The 27,006-nt window shown below is 35.6% G+C and overlaps 1 protein-coding gene and 1 long non-coding RNA gene across 5 annotated transcripts in view; one reads left to right on the top strand and one right to left on the bottom strand.

Moving 5' to 3' along the window:
* Positions 1-27,006, top strand: part of LOC136039923 (uncharacterized) — a 148,852-nt gene that overhangs the window by 25,997 nt on the left and 95,849 nt on the right. For 3 of the 4 annotated variants that reach the window (XR_010620590.1, XR_010620587.1, XR_010620588.1), the window contains exon 3: positions 8,365-9,617. The exons of the other annotated variant lie outside the window; for it this stretch is intronic. This is a non-coding gene — a long non-coding RNA (uncharacterized LOC136039923). The remainder of the gene's footprint in view (positions 1-8,364; positions 9,618-27,006) is intronic. 4 annotated transcript variants of the gene reach the window in all.
* Positions 1,665-15,467, bottom strand: LOC136039922 (zinc metalloproteinase nas-14-like). Its single transcript, XM_065723911.1, has 6 exons — positions 15,357-15,467; positions 13,367-13,531; positions 11,718-11,847; positions 6,878-7,050; positions 3,259-3,392; positions 1,665-1,810 (listed from the first exon to the last, which is right to left on the bottom strand). Exons 1-6 carry the CDS (start codon positions 15,418-15,420, stop codon positions 1,730-1,732), a joined length of 747 nt encoding a protein of 248 aa, XP_065579983.1. The 5' UTR covers positions 15,421-15,467; the 3' UTR covers positions 1,665-1,729.

The following is a 27,006-nucleotide window of genomic DNA, read 5'->3' as shown; positions in this document are numbered from 1 at the left end:
GTAGATTTGATGTTGTGTGTTGCCCAAGGTTATGACAGCTTATTTTTTATGAGTGGTGAATGAAGCTTTAGGAGAAGGTGCCCCATACAATTTTTTTACAAGTTTTTTTTTTTGAGGCAGCATAGGAACAAAACTTAGGAAAAAATTAACTAGACCTCTTTTGTCCCAACTGTGCATATAATGGAGAAATTGTTAGTCATTGTATATTGTTTGTCAAAACAACTTCAAACAGGAAGTTGGCAGACTTTAATGCACTTGCACTGATTTCTAGGACATAAAAGACACTCCAAAAGCTGAGAAATAATTACAAATAAAAAATTCACCAAAAACGAAAGTAAATTATTGGCTTTAGGCGATATCAAGGAATCAAAGTCTCCAAAATCGAAACCCAGTGCTCGGAACAAGAGAAGTCAAGCCATTTCCACTCGTCTCAAAGACTCTTTCAAATTCAACAACTGGCAAACGCAATATCAGTCAACCGGTTTTATTAGACTCCCGTAAATTTCTGTACTTCGAGGAGATAGACCATTTCACGGGCCAGACGGAATGACGTTTCATGTAAAACATGTCTCTTTTCGACGATTTGTCAGACTTTCACCCTTAATTTCTGATTTTCTGGAGTTTTGAAAAGTTGAAAGGGTAAAGTATCATTATCAAGTGATTCCCAATAATGATTACTATGCCCTAGAATCCCAGCTTTCTCTTGCAACGTTGCATCTTTCAAATTGTGACACTTTTAAAATTGATCTACTCTGAGCTATTGAAATCTTATCTGACCTTTCAATACTGCCTATTCTGGAGGGCTAAAACTGATGAAGCTAGTTTCTACTTTACCTCTAACAACTGCCAGTAATGAACTGTTCTTCTGGGCATTAGGATGTGTTTAGGATTATCTGCGATTGGCAATGGGAAATGACAGACTCAGTAATCGCATGATCATGGCAGTTGAAAAAGAGGAGACACTCGATTTGGATAAATTATTTGAGGATCAGCCAAACAGCGAAGTAGCGTAACCCCCGGTTTTAATTATGTTTGCTCAATCCTCTTCTCTTGTTCATATCTTCCATAATGAATGGAAAAAATCCTTGCTCCCCCCACCCACATTAAAGTTTTGTGAATTGGCGCCACTAAAATACCACCAACTTGGTATCTTTTTTAGTTCTTCCACTAGGCATATTTTAAACTAATGAAAAATATTGACTGAGTACAGCACCTTTTATGCAATTTATAGCGTGATTGCAATATTATCATACACCTTTTTGCTCTTTAAATACATTTGAATGTGACATCATTCGTGGGGAAAAGTTTCTTTTTCAAAATTGAGGCTCTAAAGTGGAGTCAGCTGAAGGGTGCACGTCCATCCCCTGACCCACCAATCTTGCCGCGCCCCACCAGTAGGGCGTGCGTCCCACGTTAGGAACCACGGCTCTAATACTTTCTTTAAAATACAAACAAAAGCTTGTCCAGCAGTAAAGGACTAATAGTCTGTAGTCCAAACCGGTGAGGTTGAGGTGGAAGTGAGAAACTGACTCCTTAATATTTAGGATAATGTTTATTCGTTTTAGTTTAATTATATTTCGTTTTAATTTAATTTAATATTATATTTCAGATCATGAGACACAAATAGATTCTGTTTTAAGACATTCGAACTCAATAGAAATATATTTTCTGTAAAAAATAAGTATATTTGAAGAGCATGAATAATAATAGTATCTTTAAGAAATAATTTTCAGCAGTTGTACATGGCATTCACTTTAATAATATCGATTTCACTGAACCCAACTCTTTGGCCAATGGTAGCTTCGGGGTCCTAGAAAAAAGTCGTATAAACTTTAGTCATACCTAGGTAGGCTGTATGCCATTTTATTTGTAAGTATATAATTTTACCTAAATCAGTTTTCTATAAAATTAAAATCAGCCTTATAACTCATTAGAATACTAAAGCTGCAAGTGAATTGTGTTGTTATTTTTTTTTTTTTTTTAGAGACTGATTATGTTATAGCTCAAAGAATATTTCAAGTCAGCTATACATACCTTTTTTCCCAAATAGGCTTAGTTAGATCTTAACTCTTGTTCTCTACTCTTTCATTTGATTTTTTTATGACAAAAGTACGTTTTAATAGTTGGTATTGAAGGCCTTTGAGCAGATTGGCATCGAAAACCCATACCTTTGAGATAGAACACAATGTATTTTAAAAGTGATCCAAGTCGTATCTCCCTCAACAAAAAGTCCTAAATTTGTGTTAAATCAGAGGTTCGAAACATCGTAAAACTATAGTTTGTTCTTGGGTACTTGGGTTAAGCCTCTTTGGATATAACTCAGCCTGCTAATTTCGTTACCCAGCAAATTTGAAGGTTCCTAAATTCGAAGATATAGATTACTAATTTCGGTGCTGAGGAAAGTCAATAAAGCAATGTAAGTAACATAATAGAACATACAACGTGTACCGATGTTATAATTACTTGCACAAATCCTTTTTCTAAGAAAGCACGAGTCAATGAAATAGACAGAAAGATTGGGACCAAAAATTAGTTGGCTTACTACTTACAACCCATCTCATTCAATAGCCAAGAATAGAAGTTACAGTTAAGTCGAAAGAACGAAAAACGTCTGGTTGCTCTAGCTCTGCAGAAATGCAAAAAAAAAATCCTAAAGAAATTTTTATAGGCTATAGTTTAGATTTTAAAAATTAATTATTTTTTTTTACAATCATTCTAACCCTAGAATGTGCAATTTGAACTCCTTTAATAATCAATTTATTCAGGCAATCAATCCATATTTTGACTGAATTCATCTTGAGTTGTAAAAAAAAAGACGCTACATTTTTAAAGGAATTAACACTCTTTTGTTTATGCTAAGCCCAAATATATTTTAAAGTTTAAAGCTGACAATTTACTTTAAATTAAGATTTAATGTTATGTCCGACATTAATTGTTATTTTTGTGTTTTTTTATTTATTCTTACTCCGCTATAATTACTTTATGTATCGTTTGGGTGACAAATAAATAAATAAATAAATTAGCTAGATTTTTGTACTAATTCCAAGATAAAAACTAAATACTTAAATTTAGCTCCAAAAGGTCTACTAAAACCATACTATACTTTGATTCAAACAAAAACGATTAATAAACTGAGACAGTGGTTCGTTAGTGCTCTAGTACAATAAATAAGTTATACATGTATTTTTTTCTTTATGCCAAATTTTACTCATTTTACGAAACTATTTCTCTCTTTTAAAGATTAAAATAGAAATATACCTTGGGAACAATAGTATCCTCTCCATTGATGCTAAAAGCCCATTTTGAATAGTGCATCATACTTTCATAGTCGTATGGCTGACCATAACCATCAGCAGTTGATTGAGGGTAGATGTTGAAGGCGTTATCGTAGTCTATTTAAAAATGAGATACTAAGCTTAAAATAAAAATTATTAGAATCTGAGTCTGGCATGAAAGCAGAGATTCTCAAACCTAGGGAGGAGGGTTTATCAGAATAACAGAATTTTTACTATTTTCTTGAGACTTCTTAAAATTTTTCGGGAAGCTAACCCGTTGTTTCAAATTTTCTAATTTCTGCCCCGCCCCAAATTCATTTAGGGCCCACTGTTAAATACATATATATTTAAATTGTTAGTTTAGTTGCAAATAATGCCTCGTCCCATAGAGGAGGTGGAAATGTCGTTATTAATTTTTAAAATATCAGAATATACATTAATGGTAAAAGTTTGCAATTTACAAAACTGCTAATATTATGGAAAATATATAACTTTTCTTGCATACAGATTGTAGTTCTGGCATATTCAGGCAAATTTTTAAGACTTGGCCCCTCATTAAAAATGTCGGTTAGTACCCATGGATAAGTCTAACGCATTCAAACCCCAACATTCAGTATGATAAGTTAGTCTTTTTTACTCCATTGAACTTTTAGTTATAACTTAAAAATTACTTGAAGTTGGCTCCCGTATAACTATGTTTATTATTGCCATAAATAAAATAATATCGACGAGAAACAGAAATAAAGTGCAGGAGTTTCAAGCTCCTATCTACAAAAATGTGGAATTTTGTATTTTTGGCCAGAAGACAGATCACGGATGCGTGTTTATTTGTTTGTTTGTTTTTCCTAGGGGTTATCGTATCGACCCAGTGGTCGTAGAATCTTGAAAGAGGGCTCATTCTAATGGAAATGAAACGTTCTAGTGCCCTTTTTGAGTGACCGAAAAAATTGGAGGGCACCTAGGCTCCCTCCCACGCTAATTATTTTCCCGAAGTCGCCGGATCAAAATTCTGAAATAGCCATTTTATTCAGGGTAGTCGAAAAATCTTATAACTATGTCCTTGGGGACGACTTTCTCCCCCACAGTCCCCGTGGGAGGAGCTACAAGTTACAAACTTTGGCCAGTGCTTACATATAGTAATGGTTATTTGGAAGTGTATAGACGTTTTCAGGGGAATTTTTTGGTTGGGGGGGGGGTCGAGATAATTTGTCACGGGGGAAGAAAATTTCCATGAAGGGAGCGCAGGATTTTCTAGCATTATTAAAAAAAAACAATTAAAAAATAAATATGAAAATTTTTTTCATCTGAAAGTAAGGAGCAGCAATAAAACTTAAAACGAACAGAAATAATTACGTATATGATGGGCTCACCTCCTCCTAATACCTCGCTCTTTACGCTAAAGTATTTTTAGTAATTTCAACTATTTCTTCTACGGCTTTTGTGATTCAGGGGTCATTCTTAAGAAATTGGGACACAATTTAAGCTTTAGTGTAAAGAGCAAGGTACTAACGAGGGGGTAAACCTCCTCATATACGTAATATAAGCATGAGAATACAGAAGTTCGTTACGTAAGCTAATTTGTAAGTTACGTATATCTTTTACTAATAAAAACATTCGTAAAAAATTAAAAGTTCTAGTTGCCTTTTTAAGTAACCAAAAAATCGAAGGGCAACTAGGCCTCCTCCCTCGCTCCTTTTTTCCCAAAATCATTCGATCAAAACTATCAAACCATTTAGCCAAAAAAAAAAAAAAGCACAAATTTCGTTTTAATTATTCATCTAGGAGGAGGATACGGCATTAGACTTTACAGTCCGTACCGGCGGTGCTGATCTCCGTTTCTTGGCCCTTCAGCCAGGAAGTGCAATGCGGGGTTGGGGGCCAGCCATCCTGTGCTTTCGCACACCCTTCCTGTTTACCTTCCCCAGATTTCTCCAGGTACCCATTTAGAGCTGGGTCGATTCTGGCTAAGCTTACAGAGTCACGCCACTGACCCCCGTCCCAAACTGAAGAATTGGGTACATTGGGACTCGAACCAGCGTCCTCTCAGACAAAGGATCCGAATCCAGCGCACCAAATCAAAACATGCATTGATTCAAAAACGTTCAGAAATTAAATAAAAAAAACAAGTTTTTTTAACGGAAAGTAAGGAGCGACATTAAAACTTAAAACGAACAGAAATTACTTTTTATATGAAAGGGCCCATCAACGCCCCGCTCTTTACGATAAAGTTTGACTCTTTCTCTTAGCTCTAATTTTTGAAACAGTAAGAAACTTACTAATGTCACTCAAGGATGAAACAAATACTTACACAAGTACTATAACAGAAAAGAATGAGAAAAATACTGCGATTCAATTTTACTAGTTGTTCATATTATTATTATTATTATTATTATTATTTTAGTTAGTTAAAGCTTGTAGTTGATTCTTCGAACCTGTGAACAAAACCCACTTTGTGGGATAAAACTAACCTATTATAAACAGAATTCATTTCTATCGAAATTTGAGCTTTAAAAAAGCTTTTAAGAAGTTGGGCATATAAGGATCCATCAGCCCCTTTATTTTAAGAGAAAAATATATGATCGTGCGTTTTGAGTATAAAATGACTTGAAATAAGTTTTTGCTAGACACAACTGGGATAGTAATAATTTAAAATCTCGTGTTTCAAGAACTAATGGAAGCAATTTTACTCTATGTTGTATATTCACAGAACATATAAAGAAACATTTAATGAAAACTATTATATCTGAGCTCTAGGAAACGGAAACAGAATGTGAGACTATAAAATTTTTAAACAGAGAAAAGTTTGATAGATGAAGTTAAAGCGGTTATTACTAACGTAAAGATAAATGGAATTATGATGCTGTAATTTCTGAGAACTTGAAGTATTCTTTCTTAACACTTCAGAAACTCATGGAGTAAAGAGTCTAATATTTCTTGACATAAATATGAGTATATCTTCTTTGCAAGTTAATGCTATACGCTCTAAAAAGAACATTCGTACATAAGGTCGTTAAAGGGGAGACTGAAGGCGTTAATTTTGTACGATGGGCTTTAAAGAGAGAAATTTAGAATACTAGACTCGGTTAAGATTTAACTCAGAAGCTCAGGCGAAGGGACTATTTCTCAGGCTCTATATGATTGAGGAAAAAAAGAGTCAAGCAGAAATATAAGGGTGAAAAACTAGAGAAAATTGGGGTGTGGCTAAGATTAACACATATTATATACTGACAATAATACTATAAAAACAGATTATTTCTGAAAAACAGCTGCGAAAACTAATAGGTTGAACTAGACGTGAAGTTTAAATTATTAGATGCAGAGCATTTTATACAACGCGTAAATAATCTCAGAAAAAGGTGAGTGTCTAAAATACAAAGATGCAACAGTTAGAGATGTGAATCAACTTTTGGAACTGCTATGTTACACAAGACTGTTTTAAGCTCAAGAGGCTTTTGAGGCATCGAGTCGCCAAAACTTTCTACTTCTTTACCAAAGAAATATACTGTACCAAATGTATAAAAAAGGCATTGTAAAATTTTAACTATTTTAAGCAAGGTTGGACTTTAAAAAGTTCATGAAATCATATTTAAGAAATTACTTACTTGGATCAATGTTATCCCAAACAATGGTAACATAGTCATCTCGATCCCAACGTGAGTGCTCATGGTAAAATCCAAGAGCATGGTACAATTCATGAAGCACAGTTCCAAAACGAGTAATGCAACTTCCGGACGCATAGTTCAGTTGCTGTCCACCTCCAATACGGCCAACATACCTTTGAATTTCATTAGTTTCATTATTTCCTTCATTAGGTTTTTTTTATTTTGCATTGTTTTTTTGTTCTTTTGATTTTTTTCGTTGTGTTTTCAGTTTTAATTTTCTGTTCTATCATTCTCACTAAAATGGGGTCAAAATCTGAACTCTTATTCACTATGGTTTTTTTTCATAGTTAGGTTTTTTTGTAACCCTTATGTAGCTAAACTTGCAGCCCAACGAGTAGCAATTAGTGCTATAAACTCTTTAATACACTAAATTGATGTCTTTTTAGAAAATCCCTTACAGCTCATCATAAAAGCTAGCTATTGCCAAATCTAATATACCACTGCATAACAAGTTTGGCTTCTGGACAAGAGATAAACTTGGCTATTTAGCTCCTAAAATATAGCTCTTACAAAAGCATTTGTTATAGTTTTTTACATAGATGTAGCGTGACGCACAGTTAATGTGTTGGGTTAATCAGAAACAAGTGAGCATGTTTAATTTTTGTACCCATTGAACACCCGAGTTTTGGTATAGTCGGAGCAGTAGCGCCAGTTGAAATGAGAACGATGTCTCTCCTATTTATGATTGGTCTCCAGGGTTCATCGTCTTAGACTAAAGGTTTCAAAAGTCGGAGTGTCGTTTACTTGTAAGTTCTAATCGTCCTTGCCCTTCTTACATAAAGGTTCCGAACACATAAGTAGCACCGTGAAGCCCATGTGGCCTAAAACCTCCTGGCATCCCATATAGCATGAGATCAAAGCTCCAAATTGCCATTTCAATTAACACAATTTAGATGTATAAACATGTCTTTTGGGATGACATAATAAGTGAATCCCTAGAATTTCATTTCCCTGCATTAGCAAAATCGATCCATGGTACTAGAACTGTTCATGTTATATATTTATTTTTGATTTCTTGCCGTTAGGGCAGTAAGTAAGCCAATAACCCTTGAAACTTCCACCTTGTCTATCACCAGCTGTACACATAAAGGCAAATAGCGTCTATTTTGGCTAATAATCATTCAGAGATTATTAGAGTGTTTGTCATTCAATTTATCATTAAATGACTGCATAAGCTGTGCTAAACTTATTACTACTAAGTATATATATTTTTTTAATGTGTCTTTTTTTTTTGGAACATTGTACTAAAGCATTGTTCAGTTTGTTCATTTAAAAAATCTGAACTAATATTACAATGCAAAGGACTTCCTGAAACAGAAGACGTCAAGTCCATATGTATAAAGTAAGTCTAGTTTCAATCAAACCAGGTAATGGAATATAGAAGAAATCCAAAATCAAAATACTTAAAGTGCACCTAAACATTTCAGGAAGGGTATCCTATCTCCACAAGCTGGTATTGAAAAGGATTTGATCTTGCTCAAATCAAAGAGGATTAGAGGATACTAATCTGTTACCAAATTGCATCAAGCGAGTGCAAAATCAAAATATTCTAATTACATATTCCACAGACTGTGTTTGATTTCTACTAAACATGGAATTTAGGCAAAACTGATAGTGGCCACTTATAAAGATTCAAATGAAAAGGTTTCGAGGATGTGTTTTACGAAAGATGTTTCTTTAACCAAGGTTGTTATTTACTGTATCAGGGGGCAGTAAAAATGAATTCTGATTCTTTAAATTGGTTAAATGGAAAGTAAAACAACTGTATACTTCCTCCAAATTAGGAAAAGCCCAAAATCAAACTTTTAATGAAAAAGAGCTATAATATGCAGTTAAGCAGTTTTGCACCTAGTAAATGAAAGTTAAAATAATCAGCAGCAAATTCAGCAGAAAATGAGCCAAAAAAAGATATATTATTATGGTGCACTAGAGAGTGCAAATTTCCTGATTACTGTAGCAAAAGGCAAACACTCCCATTAATTAGCAGTAAACTAGCAAAAACTAGCGACTAAAAGTATGTAATGATATAACACTTTCGTTTAGTTACTAGATGGGATTTGAAAAGAAATGCACGTATCACTGAACATTACAAATTAGAAACTATTCGAGATTATAAACTATAAATTACTAGTTAATTGCTTTATCTACAAGAATACCTATTTAGAACGACAATTATACTAATTTGTTATACTTTATTGCACCAATTTTGCTCACACATCAATAGTATCCTTATTTATTTTTATTCCAAAAATATTGCTTTTATTACTTTATTTTATTTTTTAAAGCACAAATAATAAATTTAATTCTTGGCTTCAGACACCAACATAAAATCTTCCAGACATGACACATTTTGATTCTTTGAATGCCATGAACGTTTTCATTGAAAGATCACTCACTGCCCTTCCAGGTACTCACCCAGTTTGTTTGATAATGTGACAAAATTATACAAGCCAATAATGCTTAGCAGGAAGTACTCTGTGGTCAAAAAACGGGGAATCAATAGATTGCTTATGTTTAAATTTTACAAACGAAAAGGATCGTCAAATTTACCAGATTAGTTTTGCTTATTTGCAATCACTAGTCAACGTGGCAACAACGGCGAAACTTTGTGTTGGTAAACAAATGCATGCGACATTGTGTTTCTAAAATAGGGATTATTTTTCCGATTTTGATGGCAAAAGTGAGTTTAAAAAATTTTTATTCCAAATTGATTATTAATAAATGCACTCAGGCATTAGATCCATCAAGCGCTCCTTTCCAAAGGTACAAGTGACACGCCTTTTAGATAATTTGAATTTTTTAGACAGTGTTTCGAAAACTTTACCAATAATGCGTAGTGGCAAAGATCTGCCAAACCTCAAGTATCGCCAAAAGAAGCTCCTTTTATTACTTAATTTTTATTTTTTAAAGCTCAAATGCTGAATTCAATCCTTGGCTGTCATCAAATTTACCAGATTCGTTTTGCTTATTTGTGTACACTGTTCATCGTGGCAACAATAACGAAACTTTGCGTTGGTAAACGAATGCATGCGACATTATGTTTCTAAACAAGGGATTATTTTTCCGATTTTGAAGGCAAAAGTGAGTTAAAAACATACTTTTGTATTCTAAGCTGATTATTAATAAATGCTCTCAGGCATTAGATCCAACATAGGGCTCCTTTCCAAAGGTGCAAGTGACACGCCTTATTCATAATTTGAATTTGCAAGACAGTGTTTCATAATCCTACCAATAATGCGGAGTGGCAAAGATCTGCCAAACCTCAAGTATGGCTAAAAGAAGCTCAAGCCAGAAAAAGAAAAATTTACGATGCTTAATCACCAATAATTTCAAACTATGCTGTAGTTTTGATAAAAAAGATAAATAATAGACCAAGTAGTGCTGATGGACTCATAAAAATACGGAAGGCAATTTTTAAAATATGCAGAGCTAACTTCGAGCTAAACTTACGAAACTCAGGAAGAGCCAAATTGTACTCCAAAAATATCGAAACTGCAGCGTCTTTTCTAAAAAAATTCTGACTCTGTCATCATCGCTGGTTCAAGCACTGAAGCCACTAAGATCAACAAGGAAAAGAAATTCCAATATGTTATATATGGCGTTGATTTGCCCACTGAAAAGCAAGAACTAGAAGCAGAGTTGCTGGATGCAGGAGGAAGAGACCTCCGACCTATCCATGTAATGAGGCTTGATACACGGTTTAATGAATAATTATCTCCTTTAAACATGAGCTTAATCATGATTTATATTTATTTGGGCAAAAACTTCCCGTACAAAGCTAAGCCTATTCAATGTTCCAAGTGCCACTTATATGGACATTTGTTCAATAGATATTCGCCGCAAAATCGGTCCTTTACTAAATGTGGTCGAAAAGACCACAATGAAAACAACTATCAAGCAAGTCAGCGCTATTATAAAAACTGCAAAATTGTGGGTCATAGTTCGATTCAAAAACAATTGTATCCTACAGATAAGCACAGTGCACATATTGTGAGATTATCAACTTAACAAAATCTCCCTTTTTCAATGGTTGCATATTCTGTCGCAACAACACCTAAAGTGCGAACTGACAATCGTTCAGCTATAAGTGCTACAGAAAGAGTAAATTACCTACCTCATTCGGACTACTCAAACTCTCAACTTCAAGGCAGCCATAAAAATAAACATGTATATCCTTCATATACTCAGACACTTAATGGTATAATGCCTCTCCCAGGAGATTCCAACCTGGCGTATCTTAGTGTTGCCCAAAATTTAGATAATAATTATCAAGTGAATAGTATAGAATTCCAAAAGATTGGAACTTTTCTAGCGCTAAGTAATCTTATAAATACATCTGGACACATATATCAATTAAAAGCTATTTTGTCACGAAAAACGATTACCTCTCTTTCTACTCGGACAAGAAATCTACCAATATGGAGCCTCAAAATTTGAGAAAAGATGTTGCTATGCTCAGCAGCTCCAAAGGAGAAGCAATAAAACTGGATGTAAATAGATTTAAATGTGAATGTTTTGAATATATTTATTTTTCCCTATTTTCAAGAAGTTTGCATTTATTGACCAGAAAAGACGATATTTTTCAGAAACTAGACTGCTTCATCATATGAGGCACAATCATTTTTCTTTTATGTTTACAAGAAAAAGGCGTGTAACTTTTGCGAAAAGCCTTCCTAAAAAGACTTTTTGATTTTCTTTTGAACCTAAGACTGCTTTTCTAAAATATTTTCTAAAAAGTCGATAACTGATAAAAAAAAAACAACAACTTAAGTGTACTTACGAGTGACATCCAGTGTTACGGTTTGTGATAAGGATATAATCATTTTGGTCAGTCCTCTCAACAAAACGAAGGCAGGTTTTAGCATGGTATTCAGCAAAACCAGCTCGTATGGAAGCCAATTCCTCTTCAGCTGAATTGAAAATAAAACTACTTACTACAAAGTAATGTCTGCTTAGCCACCCATACTTGTCAATACGTAAAAGATTCAGGAGCTCGTACTTTTAAAATGCATTCAATTGGTTTTATTATCTGAAGAATTATAGTTGACATTCAAAGCTCAAAGGATATCAATGCAAATTTGTGACTATTGAGAAGGAGACACTATAAACAACCTTAAAATTCCTTAAATACTTACTTATATTATTTATAAAAGAACTTCATCTTACTCCCCTCCCCCTAATATACAAATGTGTAGCCCAAATTGTATATTTTTCTTGCATTTTTCATTTATTGATTACATAACTCTTTTGTTCAAATAAATGCAAAGAAGCAATAGTGACGAAGTCAAGAAACAGGAAAAAGCATGGGAAACAGGTAATTTAGGTTAAGTGTTTGTACATTAGAGAGGGTGGGGGGAGGATAAATAAAATGAAGGTTTTTAGAAATTAGATGAGTAAGTATAATAGGATTTTTAAAATTTGTGTTCAAAATTTTGTAGTGTTTCCTTCTCAATAGCGCAATTTGTGCATTGATATCTCTCGAAGCTCTGAAATTAATATACTGCGTCTCTGATAATCCCCATTAGGTAAGATAGTTATTTTCTTGTTTTCATATTGCATTTCATAGTCTTATGTTTTTTTTATTGCAAAGTATACTACTACGATGTAAGTTTGTTTCATTTGATTTCAACTTTATTTCGGTAACTACACTAATTTATTACTAATCAATAAATTAATTACTAATTGATTAATCAAATACTACTCTGCCCGCCCTTGGTTTTTATTACGATTTTTTTTATCTGACCCTCATTTTACTATAGGCAAGGTATGCACAAACTTACTTACGACACAAAGAATCTGAGGTGTTTTAAAGGTTTTTCACCTCGCCTTTGCTTCTTAAGTATTTACCTTTTGTATTTTTCAGTAACAGTGTTCTTACTATTCGCCGGGAAACGTCCCCTTTGTTGTAAAATTGAAACACAAAGCGCTTTTCTTACCCATTTAGTTTGGAAATTCTCTTCTTCCATTATCAGAATTTTGCTTTAGTTTATGAGGAGAAAAGATCTCAGACTATATAATTTCTTTATCTTGTGTTAATAAATCTTTCTGCAAAGTTTATCGTAAACTTTAAGTGTTATTTGCCACTTAGTAGATGAACTTTATAATTTGTTTTCTATGTACTTTAACTTGAGAATTCTACTTCTTTGTGATACACAATGATTTCCCGGTTCACCTATATTTAATGGTTGGAGCTGAAAGTATTTCGTAAATAAACGTATCATCCGACTGTACAACATTTTTGGCTGTCTACTGGCAATAACAGCTTTTGTAAGGGACTAACAATGACATGTGGTTTAACCCTTCCCCAAGTAGCTTGACGGAACTCCTGTCCAATAAAGGCGCAGATATGGCACCACATCTATTACTATTTGTTGGCAAAGTTTTAAAACGTACTTCTTTGAGGCATAAAGAGTAAAAAATGAAACTTACTAAACCCATCTTCAAAGACATATGGCACTTCATTACTGGGCCAGCGGTATCTTTCATTCACCAATCCGTTTTTCAAGTCATTAATACTTTGGCCTGGAGCGAGCATGATATCCCCTTCATAGTAGTCACCTAGCTCATCCGGATTGGCTCCATAGCTTTCACCTCCTACAACAAAAGTGTTAAAAGTTAACCAGGTCAAGAACTTCATTGTGAAAATTTGATCTTCCAAACCGAACAAGAACACATGGGTTGGTCCGACACGTGCACCGTATCCCCCTAGAATCACTAAATTATATATCTTACATTTTTTGTCAAATTTTTTATTTATATTTTCCCTTACCCCCTTTTCAAAAGTCCTCTCCCGTAAAACTATCCATTATTAGCTATATTATTTAATCATGTGTGTATGAGATGTTTTCCATCTCATATTGATCCTCTAAAACAGTAATTTGTGTTTTTACGAATAAAACTTTTAGAATAAGTGGTACGCTGCCATCATTAAAGTATGGACTAATTAAACTACAAAGTATTTTGAACTTGAAATTCAAAACGATTTTTTCAAACAAATCAAATTTATACTCCAAATCTTTTCTGAACATAAATTTTTAACAAATTTTCACTCTAATTTAAAATATTTTTTTCAAATTTTACAGCAATGAAGTCTGAAATCGTGTCCCAAAGGCTTTGAACGCAGTCTAAGAAGCAATGTGAAATTAATAACATTAAGTTAAATTTTGTTTAATATTTTAAATAAAACATTTAATTATAGAAATAACTAAATTAATTAGGAGTCACATCATAAATTATACATAAATTAACTTGGAAAAGATACGGATCGGAAATCTACGTTTATAAAATATATTTACGTGAACATAACTGATGATCCCCTGGTCATAGATAAACACGAAACATGAAACCTGGTGCAGTGTTCTGAGAAAGTATAACTTTCGTTATTTTATATATATATTTTTATATATATATAAAAGGGTTTCTTGTCCTTTGTTCGGACTGTCGTTCAATCGATGAAAAAAAATTATTATGCTCAAACAATTAGAAAAGTTAAGATTCAAGAGTGAACACCCCAGATGGTAGATTGTGGGAGGTGGTTCCGAGAAAGTGTAACCGTTGTTAGATAAAAAAAAAATCTAGTCCTTTATTAGGACTGTCGGTTAATCGCTGAAAAAAAAAAACAATGTATTATGTAAAATTAAGACTCAAGAGTGAACACCCCAGATGGTAGATTGTGGGGGGTAGAACGGAACAAACTAAAACACTAGTTGAGAGAGGAAGGTCGAAAAGGAAAAAAATTATAAAAGGAATTACAGAAATGCAGAGAAAAAGAGAGATAGACGGAGAAATAGGTCAATCAAAGGGATAGTGAAGCAAGAATAAAAAGTGATAGTTCGGATAAATGGAGGAAAAATAAATGAAATGATATCATTCACATTCCTGAAAAAAAATCATAGGACAAGTTTCAGTAGGTTTCTAAAACAAAATTAAAAGAACTGTTTAGATGATACTTCCTAAGTAATTCTGGTCTTTATAGTTTTCCTTCTATTATAAATCAATCTAATTTTAAGGTTCTGTACTGTTTTTATTTTCTTTCCATGGGGAGGGAGGATATAGAGAAAATTTTTGGGGGCTGGGCCCCCGAGGCCCATCGTGACAAAGGAGCTAATAATTGACCCACTTGACAAATTTATTCCAAAAAATAGTGAAAAAAGACAAAAACAGAGAAAAATTGCGCCAGAAAAAATATTAGGAAGGGCAGCCCCCTGGGTCCCCTCGTGATCCACCAGTTGTCCATGTTAGGTATTTCGATTTTACAAAATATACTATACTAACAAGCTTTATACAGACAGAGAATTTAATCTATTTGAAAAAATAACTTTGACACTATTTAGCAGGATATCTAGAGATATATTATCAGTACACTTTTATTAACTACAACAACTTATAGTTATTAAGCTCAGTAAAATAAAGAAATTACGAATTAGTCTCGTGGGTAAAGCAGAAATTAGCCCAACGCAAAGTGTTAATAACAGAAGTTTCATTGTATAAGACTAATGTGAATTTAAATATTTCGACTATTTAAGGCTATGATCAGACTTATCTATAAAAAAAACTGTTTGTCTATTTTTATAAGTAAACATTTTGATTATTGAGTTTTGTACGTAATTGTACGAATTTCTCGTTTTCGTTGTTTGTTTTAGGATTGTTGTACTGGTGAATTAACGTCACTGTTCCTAGAAAGCCTTGAATAAATCAGAAGTTAGTATTCTGTATTCGTCATCGACACTTTTTATGCATGCAAAAATATAAAAGTGGAAAATTTATTTTACTTTGTAAGTTTAACTTTATAACAAGAGCTAAGAGCTCATATGGCACTTGTGACGAGGCAAGAAGAGCTAAGAGCCAAGAGATCATATGGTATGAGCTCTAGCAAAATTCTATGAATCAATAGATTGATTTAAAAGAAAAATAAGAGGCTTAATGCCTGTCAGGATTTAAAATAAGAGCTCTGAGTCACGATGTCCTTCTAAATATCAAAATTCATTAAGATCTGATCACCCAGTCGTATGTTATAAATACCTAATTTTTTCTAATTTTTCCTCTCCCTTTAGCCCCCCAGATTGTCGAATCTGGCAAAACGACTTTATCAAGTCAATTTGTGCAGCTCCCTGACACGCCTACCAATTTTCATCGTCCTAGCACGTCCAGAAGCACCAAACTCGCCAAATCACTGAACCCCTCCCCCCAACTCCCCCAAAGAGAGCGAATCCAGTACGGTTCTGTCAATCACATATCAAGGACATTTGCTTATTCTACCCACCAAGCTTCGTCCCGATTCCTCCACTCCAAGTGTTTTCCAAGATTTCCCCCTCCAACTCCCTCCAATGTCAAAAGATCTGGTCGGGATTTGAAATAAGAGCTCTGAGACAGGAATTCCTTCTAAATATCAAAGTTCATTAATATCCGATTACCTATTCGTAAAATAAAAATACCCCAATTTTCATGTTTTCCAAGAATTCCGGTTTACCCCTCCAACTCCCCCCAATGTCACAGGATCTGGTCGGGATTTAAAATTAGAGCTTTAAAGCGCAAGACCCTTCTAAATATCAAATTTCATTAAGATCTGGTCACCCTTTCGTAAGTTACAAATACCTCAATTTTCAAAATTACCCCCCCCCCCCAGCACCACCAAAGAGAGCAGATTCTGTCCGATTATGTCAGTCACGTGTCTTAGACAGGTTTTTATTCTTCCCATCCAGTTTCATCCTGATCTCACCGCTTTAAGTATTTTCTAAGATTTCCGGTTCCCCTCAACTGCCCCCCCCCAATTACGCTGGATCCGGTTGAGATTTAAAATAAGAGATCTGAGTCACGAGGTCCTTCTAAATATGAAGTTTCATGAAGATCCGATCACTCCTTCGTAAGTTAAAAATACGTCATTTTTTTCTGATTTTTCAGAATTAACCCCCCCCCCCAATAGAGCAGATCCGCTCCAATTATGTAAATCATGTATCTAAGACTTCTGCTTATTTTTCCCACCAAGTTTCATCCCGATCCCTCCAATCTAAGCGTTTTCCATGATTTTAGGTTCCCCACCCCAAACTCCCCCCAATGTCACCAGATCCGGTCGGGACTTAAAAGTAAGAGCTTTGAGACACGATATCCTTCTAAATATGAAATTTCATTGAGATCCGATCACCCTCTCGTAAGTTAAAAATACCTCATTTTTTCTAAATTTCAGAATTAACCCCCCCCCCCCAACTAACCCAAAGAGAGCGGATCCATTCCGGTTATGTCAATCATGTATCTAGGACTTGTGTTTATTTTTCCCACCACGTTTCATCCCGATCCCTCCGCTCTAAGTGTTTTCCAAGTTTTATGTTTCCCCTTCCCAACTCTCCCCCCCCATGTCACCAGATCCGCTCGAGATTTAAATAAGAGCTCTGAGACATGATATCCTTCTAAATATCAAATTTCTTTGAGATCCGATCACCCGTGCTTAAGTTAAAAATACCTCTTTTTTTAATTTTCCAGAATTAACCCCTCCCCCCAACTACCCCAAAGAGAGCGGATCCGTTCCGGTTATGTCAATCATGTATCTAGGACTTGTGCTTATTTTTCCCACCAAGTTTCATCTCGATCCCTCTACTCTAAGTGTTTTCCAGGATTTTAGGTTTCCCCCTCCCAACTCCCTCCCTCCAATGTCACCAGATCCGGTTGGGGTTTAAAATAAGAGCTCTGAGACACAATATCCTTCTAAATATCAAATTTCATTGAGATTCGATCACCCGTTCGTAAGTTAAAAATACCTCATTTTTTCTAATTTTTCAGAATTAACCCCCCCCCCAACTATCCAAAAGAGAGTAGATCCGTTCCGGTTATGTCAATCATGAGTCTAGGACTTGTACTCATTTTTCCCACCAAGTTTCATCCCGATCCCTCCACTCCAAGTGCTTTCCAAGTTTTAGGTTTCCCCCTCCCAACTCCCCCCAATGTCACCAGATCTGTTCGCGATTTAAAATAAGAGCTCTGAGACACTATATGCTTCTAAATATCAAATTTCATTGAGATCCGATCACCCGTTCGTAAGTTAAAAATACCTCATTTTTTCCGAGTCAACGGGCCCCCCACTCCCCCCAGTTGGTCGAATCGGGAAAACGACTATTTCTAATTTAATCTGGTCCAGTCCCTGATACGCCTGCCAAATTTCATCGTTCTAGCTTACCTGGAAGTGCCTAAAGTAGCAAAACCGGGACCGACAGAATTTGCGATTGCTATATGTCACTTGGTTAATACCAAGTGCCATAAAAAATACAGAAGAGAATCTTCAGGTGGACCCTCTGAAGATTTCTGAAGCGTTTGGTGAATATTATCAAACAGTTCGTGGTAACGAACTGTAGTAAGGAGCGGCCCGGCTAAATAGTAACCGAAACTCTAAAAAATGGAATTTTGATACCAATAGTTACATCAAAAGAATTGCATTTTAATGCTGATTTTAAATATATAAGTTTCATCAAGATTAGTCTTACCCATGAAAAGTTAAGAGCCTGAGAAAATTTGCCTCATTTTAGAAAATAGGGGAAAACACCCCCTAAAAGTCATACGATCTTAAAGAAAATCACACCATCAGATTCAGCGTATCAGAGAACCCTACTGTAGAAGTCATATTTTCGAAAAATTGTCTTATTTTCAAAAAAGGGGGGAACACCCCCTCAAAGTAATAGAACCTTAATGAAAATCACATTATCATATTCTGCGTATCAGCGAACCCTACTGTAGAGGTTTCAAGCCCCTATCTACAAAAATGTGGAATTTTGCATTTTTGCCTGAAGACAAATCACGGATACGTGTTTATTTGTTTTTTTCCCAGGGTTGATCGTATCGACTGAGTGGTCCTAGAATGTCGCGAGAGGACTCAACGGAAATTAAAAGTTCTAGTGCCCTCTTTAAGTGACCGAAAAATTGGAGGCCACCTAGGCCCCCTCCGACGCTCATTTTTCCCAAAAGTCACTGGATCAATATTCTGAGATAGCCATTTTATTCACCATAGTCAAAAAACCTAATAACTATGTCTTTAGGGACGACTTACTCCCCCACAGTCCCCTTTGGAGGGGCTGCAAGTTACAAACTTTGACCTGTGTTTACATATAGTAATGGTTACTGGGAAGTGTACAGACGTTTTCAGGGGGATTTTTTTGTTTAGGGGGGGATTTTTTTTGGGGGGGGGGGTACGTGGGAGGATATTTTCATGGAGAAACTGGTATTGGGGGAAGAGAATTTCAATGAAAAGGGCGCAGGGTTTTCTAGCATTATTTGAAAAAAAAACAATGAAAAACTAAATATGAAAAGTTTTTGAGCCGCATTAAAACTTAAAATGAACAAAAATTATTACGCATATGAGGGGTTTACCTCCTCGTTATACCTCACTCTTTACGCTAAAGTATTTTTAGTAATTTCAACTATTTATTCTACGACCTTTGTGATTCAGAGGTCATTCTTAAGGAATCGAGGAAGCGAGGTATCGACGAGGGTTGAACCCCTCTTACACGCAATAAAAACATACGAATATAGAAGGTCGTTACGTAAATTAATTCGTAAGTTACGTATATTTTTTACCAATGAAAACGTTCGTAAAAAATTTAAAGTTCTAGTTGCGTTTTTAAGTAATCAAAAAATTGGAGGGCAACTAGGCCTCCTCCCTCGCTCCTTTTTCTCAAAATCTTCCGATTAACTGCAATTAATTAATATGCAAATTTTGTTTCAATTATTTATGTGCGGAGAGCCAAGATCAAAACATGCATTAATTCAAAAACGTCCAGAAATTAAATAAAAAAATAAGTTTTTTTAAATGAAAGTAAGCAGCAACATTAAAACTTAAAACGAACAGAAATTACTCCGTACATGAAAGGGGCTTTTTCCTCCTCAACGGCTCGCTCTTTACGCTAAAGTTTCTTACTGTTTTAAAAATAGAGTTAAGAGAAAGAGTCAAACTTTAGCGTAAAGAGCGGGCCGTTGAGGAGGAAAAGCCCCTTTCATGTACGGAGTAATTTCTTTTCGTTTTAATTTTAATGTTGCTCCTTACTTTTATTTAAAAAAACTTGTTTTTTTTATTTAATTCAAATAAAGGGCCAAATCTATGATCGAATATTCAGGAACTAGAATGTATACATTTTGAGTTTTTTTTACCTGCAGGTATTGGTGTTTCATTTCATTTAATGCCGAGGACTTCTATAGAGGTGGATAATGCTGCCCGTAGTATGAAGTAAAGTTAAACTTGAGGTTATAAATTGAATTCAAACTAGACCTACGTTGCCTGAGCAACGTGAAGTGTTGCGGCAACCTTTGTCGGGTTTCGCCGAATAAAGTGCTGTGAGAGCAACACTTTGGTCTTGTTTTTTTTGCTATCGGTTAAACGCTGAAGTTGCCAGCCTATCGAAGCTTTAAAACGTTATGTTCAAAGAAGAACGCGATCAGTAATCACATGATCAAAGGCTATTCCTCAGCGTTGAAAAAAAACAACAATAACAAAAGAATATCGAAAGAAGGGACTAAATTGAATGTGCAGCCGGCTGAACTTTATCCTTTTCAATCGTAGACATCGTGACGGATAAAGACTTGGAACAATACCTTATATAATCTAGTTGGTATTATAAAGCTATCCATAAGTTTTCAGGATCAAAATACCATAGATGACACTCTATTAATTATTACGAAACTGCCTCGTTGTTTTACGTTATCTTTTGTACCCGTTGCGTAAATACTTAATTCTAGGTTACAGTGAGTATGGGTAGGCTACACCAACTAGCTAAAGTTACAAACCCCTCTTCACTAAAGATGATTGTAGCCTAACAGACGATTATTATTTACATGTCCCCTACATGTCTTACCACTGGAACCAACTCTCACTGCCGAAGATGATTATGAGCTAACAGCTGACCTTTCCTTACAAGTCCCCTACATGTCTCACAATTGGTATCAGCTTATTTTTGGTTTCAGTGTGTACCCTACTACTGAAGTTGTCAACCCCTTGAAACTTTCAAACTAGTATATCTCATGAAAGAATTTTTGTTTCAAAAAAATGGATGACATATACTTGATCAGCTCATCAAGAGCTATCGATTGCCGTCAAAAAAAAAAAATTATATCTCTCTTAGTTCAAAAGTTGAATTTTTTTTGCCGAAAGCCAAATTTCTAACGTCACCACTTAGAAAGGAGCAAAGGATTAGCTCCAATTTCTTTAGCAATGACAGAATTATTAAAGCTTAAGAGTTAAATCTGATAACATTTCTCTACCTCAATAAGTCCGAAAAAAAAACAAATGATAAACCCAGCGAAAATCACGGCAGCACTTTCGGACCCGTGGGAAAATGCCGCTTGTTTGCTTCTGTAAAATTTTCTATTTATCACTCAAAGAAGATATATTGGCTGTGGGGCCGGGTAACTGCCGCATATATTTAACACTTGTAGATTTTAGTCCATCTTCAATTTGAAAGTGGTGCCTGCCTGCTTGCCTGCTAGAACGGAGCTTTCCACTCGAAAGCAGAAACATGGTTTGATGAAACAAAAGCTTGGCTGCTCAACTTCAGATACTTCTCTCTGACATAGGCTACATAACTCCACTTCACTTTGCACACCATAGGCTCTGGCTCGTGGACAAGCAAAAACCATCCTTTTTGGCCTCAGGCAAGAGTTCTGCGGAGCTTTCCAAAATGTAATGCCATATTCATCAATCCGGCCTGAGGTCCACACTTTCCTTAAAAACCGCCCAGGTTAGTCCCTTACCAATTTCTAGGAATAAGCCGACATCGGCGGCATAAGAGGAAAAAAACGCGATAAAACCATAGTGTTGCTCTCGCAACACAATTCCGGAAGATTCTGTATTATTGACTAAATTTTGATTTAATGCTGGCCTTTACCCTGATCGTTTTAAGATAGCAGATGTGACTCCTTTATTTAACGAAATTAAGCTGATTAGTTTGTCGAATTGTCGACCTATTTGAGTTTTGCCCCTGTTTAGCACTATAATTGAAAAGTCTGCTGAGAAGAGACTTTGCGATCATCTTGAGAAATTTTGCGTATTCCACCCAATTAGTCTGGTTTTAGGAAGGAATGAAGACAGAACAAGCAAAAGTGTATTTAGTTGTATAAATCAAGTTTTATATAAAGGCTACCGAACCACAACTTCATTTTAGATATTACTAAAGGTTTTAATTATGTTGTTTGTTCTAAACTTGTACTACGTAATGACGGTGCACACTTGGGTGTTACGTTGGGTGTTCAAGTTCACCTGCTTGCTAAGTAATACTTTAGAAGGGCATTATAGACCAAACAAAGCGATTTTTCACTTCTTAGCAATATGATCTTGGTATTTTGCAGGGTGTTTCATAGAGAATTTCTAAGGATGTTTTCTTTGAGATTGATATAAACTTGTTCAAAACATAGGAGAATTCCTTAGAGAATGTTTAGAGATGATTTCTTAGAGAATGACCTAAAAATGGGACAAAAGTCAAACGTCTTGCTTTAAGAACAATGTATTGAGCAGTGAGCTCAATTCAATTTTAAATCGTTTTTCAGATAGTACTAGGAGTTATTTTCTCCCCTCAATAGAAAATCCTCCTCACAAAAATTTTTGCTGAAAATTCTCTACCTGCAGATGATTCTCCATGTAGAAAATTCTTTTCTCCTGAAGAAATTCCCCTCTATAGAAAAATGTCTTGATACTAATAGGTCTTGATGAAAGGTGTTGATAGGCAAAGCAGTTAAACCAGCTTCCAAACATGTTCCTCTACCGTTTTCTTAACTTTAATTCTGTTTGAGAAAATATCATTTTTCTAACGCACAAGTTTTCCATACTAAAACCCTTAGATTAAAGCGACAATTTTTAATATTAAAACCCTTTATTTCAAATTAGAAATGAAAATTGATTATTTATATTATGCTTTTGATTGCTGAGGAAGGTCAACCTGTGCTTCACAGTGTATTAAGAAAAATGGTTTTGCCCTACTTGAAACGTGGCATTACAACTTGTCTGTTTTCAGGTTCTTTTTGGTAGAGGACAACAGATAGGGGAATGCCCTACAGATATGTAGAGTATTTCCATAGCAGGCACAGACCAAGAATGAACCTTGTCCCTAGGGGTCCATAATAGAAACTGGTGCACCCTCTCCTGGTGTCATAAATACAGGTGGAGGAGGAAGAAAGCCCCTCAAATGTACACTCAACAGGGCCCATTGGCATGTCCACACGTCCCATGAGTTACAAACCTTCTCCCAGTAATGGGCTAAATTGCATGGTAATGCAGAACACCATCGTGGGAGGATCCTCTATAGGAGGACAACTGCGATAGGGAGTAAGATCCAGATCTATGGACAACGGCCTCTGTAAAGGGCTGCCTCGACTCTTTCAGGGTACCTGCAAGACTAGGTAACTTGCGGTCAACTTTTCCTACTTGAGGAGTGGTACCCCTTGAGGAAATTATAGCCTAGTAAACAACAAAGCATTCGCACGGGATTCTGATTATTGGATATTTTTATGCGCTTGGTTTGTTTCGATGGATGTCTTTGGGCTGAAAAAGCTCTTCCTAGCTAATTTATCTACTTTGGGTTGCCTCCCCGTAGTAGCATACTATTTGTAGGCATGAATATATAATGAGTCGGAGGTAATAGGCTTGGGACTGTCTGTGCAGGATTTTGACTCTTGTTGATAGAAAAGCATCGCCAAGTGCTGAAAACCATATTGTGACCAAGATGGGCCCAGGATTGCACATAGCCTCCAACTTACTGGAGGTCCCAGGGACTTCTTGCTGTCCGCTTCTAAGCCAGCTTAAGCGCTTCGGTGTAGATTTGAGAAGATATGTTGGTCCCCGTCCTGCACTGGTATCCGGGATCCTTTTCCTGAGGCCAAAATAATTTCAAAGATTTAGAAAATATGAAAATTGGAACTTGGAATGTTACGACGTTAAATAAATGACTATCGCATCGGCATTTTGACCGACAAATTCAGACGGTTTGAACTGGATTTATTAGGAGTTTCAGAAATCGATATCTCAGGGGTAGGAAGCATGAAATTAGGCGACATAGAGTTTGTTTACTCAGGCAGGAAGGATGGGGTACATAGAGAGGGAGTAGGGCTCATGATGAATCATAAAGCTGCTAAGTCTTGTTTTGGCGGGGAAGGTATTAATGATAGAATACTAATTGCTCATTTTATGACTGTTCAGGAAATTATAATAAGATATAAATAAGTAAATTATGAAAGTTCAGGGTATCAGTTATAGTAGTATATTCCCCTGTTGAACTAACTGATGGAGATACTAGTGACTCAGATGAATTTTACTTACAGTTACAGGAGTAAATAGACAGGGTACCAGGAAGAAACATGGTGTTTTTGCTAGGACATCTTAACGCCCAGGCGGGTAGAAATAGGGATAGATGGTATCATAGCCTAGGTAAATCTGGTGTAGGAAAAGATAACAGTAATAGCTATAGACATTTTGCAATTTTATTGGTATAACAACCTAGTTATAACCAATACGGTGCTTGGTCACAAAATGGCCCATAAGTTGACATGGTATTCACGTGATAGTAAGACAGCAAACCTTATTGATTATGTTATTGTAAGGCAGGATCAATACAAGATACTAGGGTGTATAGGAGTGCCGTTGTTGATGTTAAAAGTAAAGATCACCATCTAGTAGTGTCTAAGGTTAATTTAAAGCTGAAATTTCGGAAGGGTAACTACCTCCCGGAAAGTTTGATGTTGGTAGACTCTAGGATGAAAATTTGAAAAAAAACATCCAAGAACAGTTGAATACTAAACTTGAGAGTTTAAAGTTTGAAAATGTGGGAGATGGATGGAATAATTTTATAAAAACAATTTTTGAAGTTGCTGATGGTGTCTTAGGGAAGAGTACTAAGACTACAACTAGGAATATTAATGAAAAATCTTTAGGTTTAATAGAGAGTAGAAGGGGTTTGTACAAGAATTATCTGAGTGATAGGTCGTATGAAAACAAAAAGAATGTAAAAAAAATGGAGAAAGCTTTAAAATATGAGCTAAGGAGGTGTGAAGTGGAGGCCACGGATAATTTGCTGAGGATCTGAAAGATGCAGCTAGACGGCATAATAGTAAAATATTATACCGGCATGTTAATAAATTGAAAGGGAGTAGTCAATGCGGACTAGTCCCAGTTAAAGATAGAAATAGGGCCACAATTAGTGATAAGGAAAAAGTTGAAAAAAGATGGGTGGAACATTTTGAGAATGTGCTAAACCGAGATACAGTTGCAGGAAAAGATATAGATGAAAATGAAAAAGTGTGATACCTTGGATGTGAAGGAAAATTTGTTTAGTGAGGAAGAATTAGCGACAGTACTAAAAGGATTAAAAAATAATAAGGCTCCAGGTGCTGATAGTGTGATAAATGAGTTTCTTAAATATGGTGGCTCTGAGGTTAGGGATAAGCTACTGAAGAATATGAATATGATTTTTGAAAAAGGGGAAGTACTTAATGATTTCAAGAAAACCTTAGTTAAACCACTGTAGAAGAAAGATGACAAGAGTGAGTGTTGTAACTATCGAGGCATTAGTCTGGTTTCTGTTGGTATACACTGACAGAACACAAGATAAACTGACGAGCTGATGCCTAGTTTTTGACTAACTGGCTTCCACTTCTAACGGAAGGAAGGGATTGAATACTGATAGTCGGTCTAGTCGGTTCTGGTCTACTGAAGCAAAATTTAGGTGTTAAAAGACATAGGAATTGTGTGTCAGCAATTTATTATAATTAGTGCTGATACTTTAAGAAGTCTAGCGAATGGTCTAAGTAAATCCAGACTCAAGATCATTTGAAGTTCATTTTTCGTGTTACTTGCTGTTTTGGCCACCAGGTTCTTCCTTCGATGCGTTCTGACGAATAAGTAACATCAGCTAAATACTTTGCTATTCCTGTCAAAAAGACAAAAGACATTTGTAGAAAAGAAGAATTAGCGATCCCAGTCGGGTACATATCAAGTGGGAAAGTTGTGAAGTGACCTATCGACTGCAATCACATGTAAAAATTAGACGCCGAAAGCTTATCCACCTCGATTTGTGAAATTGCAGAAAATGTTTTTGTAGATTTGATGTTGTGTGTTGCCCAAGGTTATGACAGCTTATTTGTTGGGTGGTGAATGAAACTTTAGGAGGAGGTGCATCATGTAGTTTTTTTTACACTGTCACGCCCACAGATTATGCTTGGCTTTAACTGATTGTCTGAAAAACCTCAGAAAACTGTCAGGATTTTTATCTGTGTTGCAAAGACTTCATATAGTTACATCATGCAGCACCACTTACCATGAATTGTTTGTGGAATCCCAGTTCACTAGCGGGCAAAAAGTTTTGGAGCTTCAAAGGAACGTCCAAACTCACTGGTTTTACACATGCCGCTCTATTTCCAAGGTGAAGACCAAATCGATTGTATTGTTGCTTAGCTAGCCGCAGTCTCTGAGAGTTCTAACGGGTGAGGCAGCGAATGAAGCAAAACGACTACTGGAAAAAATCAACTTGACCTCTTTTGTTTCAACTTTGAATGTAGTGGAAAAAGTGTTAGTTATTGTATATTGTTTGCCAGAACAACTTCGAACAAGAAGTTGGCAGATTTATAAGGCACTTGCAATAATTTTTAGGACATATGAGACATTCCAAAAGCTGAGAAATGATTACAAACAAACACTTCATAAAAAAACCAAATTCTTGGCTTTTGACGATATCAAGGAATCAAAGTCTCCAAAATCTAAGCCCAGTGCTCGGGACAAGAGAAGTCAAGCCATTTCCACGTGTCTCAAAAGACTCTTTCAAACAACTAGGAAACACAATATCAGTCAGCCAGTTTTATTAGACTCCCGTAAATTTCTGTACTTCGAGATGATAGACCATTTTGACGAGCCAGATGGAACAACGTTTCATGTAAAATATGCCTCTGTTCGACGCTTTGTCAGCCTTTTACCCTTAAGCTCTGATTTTCTTGAATTTTGAAAAGTTGGATGGGTAAAGTATAATTATCATGTGATGGCCGATGTTGATGACTATTCCCTAGAATCCCTGACCCCCTACATTTTTTTGAATTGGCTCCACTAAAACACCACCAAT

Source organism: Artemia franciscana, chromosome 20, assembly GCF_032884065.1.
Source record: "Artemia franciscana chromosome 20, ASM3288406v1, whole genome shotgun sequence".
In the NCBI taxonomy this organism is placed as follows: Eukaryota; Metazoa; Arthropoda; class Branchiopoda; order Anostraca; family Artemiidae; genus Artemia; species Artemia franciscana.
This window is presented reverse-complemented; position numbering and strand designations above follow the sequence as displayed.